This window comes from Poromitra crassiceps, assembly GCF_964638095.1.
Source record: "Poromitra crassiceps genome assembly, chromosome: 9".
Lineage (NCBI taxonomy): Eukaryota > Metazoa > Chordata > Actinopteri > Beryciformes > Melamphaidae > Poromitra > Poromitra crassiceps.
This window is the reverse complement of record NC_139630.1, coordinates 24,885,324-24,890,323: the sequence shown is the minus strand read 5'-3', so window position 1 is coordinate 24,890,323 and position 5,000 is coordinate 24,885,324. Positions and strand designations below refer to the sequence as shown.

Genomic DNA, 5,000 nt, shown 5'->3' with positions numbered 1-5,000 from the left:
TCAGAGGAAATAACAAATCAAAGACAAGGGGGGAGGAGATGGATGGTGCCACCTGACGTGAGAACACAGATATGAGAACACAGTTTGACAGCGTTCCCTCCGTGTTTGCAGGAAGAATGGCGCTAATGTGAACACATAATTGCTTTGCTAATGGTGACGAGGAGATGATGCTGACGATTGTATCTCTTTCGCTGCGTGCGAGGAAACTCATGCATTTTAATGAGGTTTTGAAAAGTGGGCAGAATTGCTTTTGTCGATGTTATGGTTCTCTTGGTAAATGTCGATCAATATGACACTTCAAACCCGATGTGGGGTTTCGCGCGTGCGGGCGGGCGTGTGCGTGCGTGTGTAAAGGCTAATGTCCACCAGATGTCCATGACTGCCAGAACAGATTCGCACCCATATAAACCGTTCCTACAATGTCCACCGGGGGCAGATGCAGCACGGTTTCCCGTGCGAAACCGGTTTCTACCGCTCCATTCGTTTTCTGCATCTGGTCTATTTTTCACAGACCCCATCATGCCTCTGACAAGTGTGGACATGCAATATTTTGACGGAGAAGCACGGAGATGAGTGCAGAACTGACGCAAGGTAGCGACGCAGCCGGTGTACGTTGAATTCCGTTCCGAAGTGGCTCCGATGCGGCGCAGGACGTTCCGCTTCCTTATCGGAGAGGCCGGAACGCAGCTAGTGGACATTTGTCTTTATATGCCCGTGTGTCTGTGTCTATGTTGTGTGTAGCTGGCCAGCTTGCCGGGAACTCTTCGGTGGAGATGTACAAGCAGGTTCTCCTGGCGGGGTGTCGCTGCATCGAGTTGGACTGCTGGAAGGGACGCACCACCGAAGAAGAGCCCGTCATCACCCACGGCTTCACCATGACGACCGAAATCTCCTTCAAGGTAACACGAGGAGAGAGGGGGGGGGGGGGGGTGATAGCAGTAAAGAGAGGGGGAGTAAGGGGTGACGGAGAGAAAAATGAGAGAGGGAGTAAGGGCTGACGATGAGAGAGGGAGTAGGAAGAGTAGGGGAGAGAAAGAGAGAGGACCAATATCTTTTTAGATGGTGAATTATATATTGGTTGTTCTGGGCTAGAGCAACATTTACATAGAGAGAGAGAGAGAGAGAGAGAGAGAGAGAGAGAGAGAGACAGACAGAGAGTGAGAGAGACAGAGACAGAGACAGACAGACAGAGAGTGAGAGAGAGAGAGACAGAGAGAGAGACAGAGACAGACAGACAGACAGACAGACAGACAGACAGACAGACAGAGAGAGAGAGACAGAGAGAGAGACAGAGACAGACAGACAGACAGAGAGTGAGAGAGAGAGAGACACACAGACAGAGAGTGAGAGAGAGACAGAGACAGACAGACAGAGAGTGAGAGAGAGACAGAGAGAGACAGAGACAGACAGACAGAGAGTGAGAGAGAGACAGAGAGAGACAGAGACAGACAGACAGAGAGTGAGAGAGAGACAGAGACAGACAGACAGAGAGTGAGAGAGAGAGAGACAGAGAGAGAGACAGAGACAGACAGACAGACAGACAGAGAGAGAGAGAGAGACAGAGACAGACAGACAGACAGACAGAGAGTGAGAGAGAGAGAGACAGAGACAGACAGACAGAGAGTGAGAGAGAGACAGAGAGAGACAGAGACAGACAGACAGAGAGTGAGAGAGAGAGAGACAGAGAGAGACAGAGACAGACAGACAGAGAGTGAGAGAGAGAGAGAGAGAGACAGAGACAGACAGACAGAGAGTGAGAGAGAGACAGAGAGAGCAGGCCCGGCGCTAGGGGCGGGCCTGACCGGGCCGGGCCCCCCCATTCAACAAACTGGCCCCCCCATTCCAAAAAAAAAAAAAAAAAAATTTTTTTTTTTTTTTTTGCTAAACGTTTTTCCGTTTTTCTGTTTTAAAGTTTAACATGGAATCTGGCTGTCATTAGGCATTGATTAACTGAATGCTATTGCTAACTGTTACTTTGAACATCCATTTGCAATGATTCTGGCTGGATATTAACTATTGTAAATTTGTCACAATGAATGCAATTTGTGCACAATGTGTAAATACACTTAATATTAATTGTTTAGGCCTAATTATTTGTAAAGTCACAACACATTAGAGATGTGTGTAGTTCTTCACAGATTTAGCCTCTTCATTTTGCTCTCAAATGCACCAGGTTGACGAATTTTACTTTAAAATGTACAAAATCTTCTTCCGGGGGAGAATCCCCCCGGACCCCCCTTGGGTAGCTTGGCCCCCCCAAGCTAGTGGCAGGCCCCCTCTGTAACTTGGGTCTGGAGCCGGGCCTGAGAGAGAGACAGAGACAGACAGACAGAGAGTGAGAGAGAGACAGAGAGAGACAGAGACAGACAGACAGAGAGTGAGAGAGAGACAGAGAGAGACAGAGACAGACAGACAGAGAGTGAGAGAGAGAGAGAGAGACAGAGAAGCAGAAAGAGAAAATGGAGACGTAATGGCTTGACAGTGGGGAGAAGAAGAGAGAAGAACAAAAGAGAGAAATGAACGCAGCAGATGGCAAAGTGTAAAGCTCTTTACACACCAAGAGCCATTTATTCGTGCCATTTATTCGCACGTCAGTCATAATAATAATAATAGTACATAAGTTTTATATAGCGCTTTTCTGGGGAACTCAAAGACGCTTTACAATACATAGAAAAGTAATACAGTAAACAAACTAAATAACAAGAACAAATACAGATACAAAACAAATACAAATCAATAGATTGCAGAGATGGAATGGTGGTTAGAGGTATAAGTCAGATATTGTAGGCTGTTTTGAAGAGGTGGGATTTGAAGGAGGTGAGTGAGTCTGAGTTTCTGATGTTGAGGGGCAGGGGCGTTTCTACGGGTGGGCCTGGGTAGGCACAGGCCCACCCACTTCTTGCCCTGGCCCACCCAAAAAAAAAAAAAAAAAATATATATATATATATATATATATATATATATATATATATATATATATATATATATATATATTGTTTGTTTTCTAGAGGCAAACTTGCTGCTGCCTTGCTAGCTAATGGTTTTGTAGCTTAAAAACGCAGGGCACATCATCTCCAGAGTCTAATGCATGACGACTTCATGACATCTAGGAATTTTGCACGCTTCGCGCGCAAAATTTCGTCATGCAATTGCCCCACCAATTTTATCCAGGCCCACCCATAATTGAATTTCTGCCTACGCCCCTGTTGAGGGGCAGAGAGTTCCAGAGTGTTGGGGCAGCGATGGCAAAGGCTCTGTCCCCCGTGGTGCGGTGCTTGGTTTTGGTGATGGGGGTGAGGAGGTTGGCATCAGCAGTGCGACCCCATATCCAGTCAATGCCACCATGCATATCAACGGCCAACGTCTGCCGAGTGAAATGGCACCACATATTTTTTCGGATACGTAGAGAGACATCGACAAAACAACACATAGGCAATGATAACGTGATGGAGGCGATGAGCAGACAGGTGGCAGCGATGAGCAGACGGGTGGCAGAGAAGCTGGCCGTATCTGTCTGTGCGTCTTGGTCACCACAGGACACAAGTGCCCCTCAAACTTGAGCAAGATCAATAAAGTCTCGATCCATGAAATTAGACCAAGTGATTCACTCTTGAGTTATAAAACGCTTGATTAGCTCCATTATCCCACCCCCCCGACACGCATTTTTAACCAACCAGATGCCCCCAGGTTACCAAATGCCCCCAGGTCACCAAATGCCCCCAGGTCACCAAATGCCCCCAGGTCACCAAATGCCCCCAGACATCCTGAAGTATAGGTCCAAAGTAGGGATGTTCGATATTGGCTTTTTTACCGATATCCGATATCCGATAATGTCCAACTCTTAATTTCCGATACCGATATCAACCGATATCAACCGATACCGATATAAGCGGGCTTTTTTGCCACCAAAATTTCACATAACAAGTTACATAATGTAGCTTAATGTAGCTGAAGAGTTTAATATATAATATGCATGTTGTGTTAAAGTTGTAAGTGTTAGAGAAGCGAGCTTGTGACCAGAAGGTCGTCGGTTCAATCCCCGGGACCGGCAGGATAAATCTGGGTGGGGAAAGTGAAAAGGCAGCGCTTGCCCCTCCCTCATTACCACCACTGAGGTGCCCTTGAGCAAGGCCCTTAACCCCAACTGCTCCAGTGGAGCTGATCAGTGGCCAGCAGATCAGACTGTGGTTGTACTGGGCAGCTTCCAGGTATGAATGTGTGTGTGAATGTGAACAGGGCACTCCTGAAAAAGAGAGCATTGCTCTCAGTGAGACTCCCCCTGTATTAAAAAATATATATATATATCGGCATGAAAACCGATACCGATATTTTCCGATATCGATTTTTTTTTATGCTAATATCGGCCGATAATATCGGTAGGCCGATAATATCGGACATCCCTAGTCCAAAGGCATCGGTGGTTTCAGTTCCTGTACTAAACTCTCCATGCTCTCCCCTCTCATCCAAATCAAAAGCGTGGCGTCGATGCTGCTTTTCTTCATGCCACGTCGGTTTGTTCACAACCTATTTCATTTAACTGCAAAATCACGTTGTGTTTGATGTGCATTTCGGTGAATCATAATGAAATAACGGCCTTAACAGTCTGTGCACACCGCACCAAATTTATTCGCTTGTAGTCGCTGCCGCTGCCCATTCATTTTGTATTGGATACGTCTCTCATCGCCTTCCAAAAAATGCTGGGATGACAGCGACGAGGGGAGGGGCCAATTTGAAATGGACCAATTCAAAACAGGAAAGACAGCAAGGCAGCCAATCAAGCTGCAGCACCAAGCGACCAGCGACACCAATACAACGACCGGGGCAGCCAATAGGGCAGCATGGGGATAAATTGGCCAAGTACAATTGGGGAGAAAATCGTGAAAAATCAGTAGGAAAAAAAGCGTTGAAGTTATTTGTGGTGCAATAGTGTGCTTCAGTAAGGGTACAGTACATAGGAGGAGATGAGAAGACAAAAAGATGATCATATATATTTACTGTAT

At 46.5% G+C, this 5,000-nt stretch overlaps 1 protein-coding gene across 1 annotated transcript in view; it reads left to right on the top strand.

Annotated features, from left to right (window-relative positions):
• The window catches only part of plcb1l (phospholipase C beta 1-like), a gene marked incomplete at its 5' end in the record, with an annotated part of 271,472 nt that overhangs the window by 191,055 nt on the left and 75,417 nt on the right, over window positions 1-5,000 (top strand). The window contains one exon of the mRNA XM_083642697.1: window positions 742-899. Coding sequence (XP_083498823.1) covers window positions 742-899 — 158 coding nt within the window. The remainder of the gene's footprint in view (window positions 1-741; window positions 900-5,000) is intronic.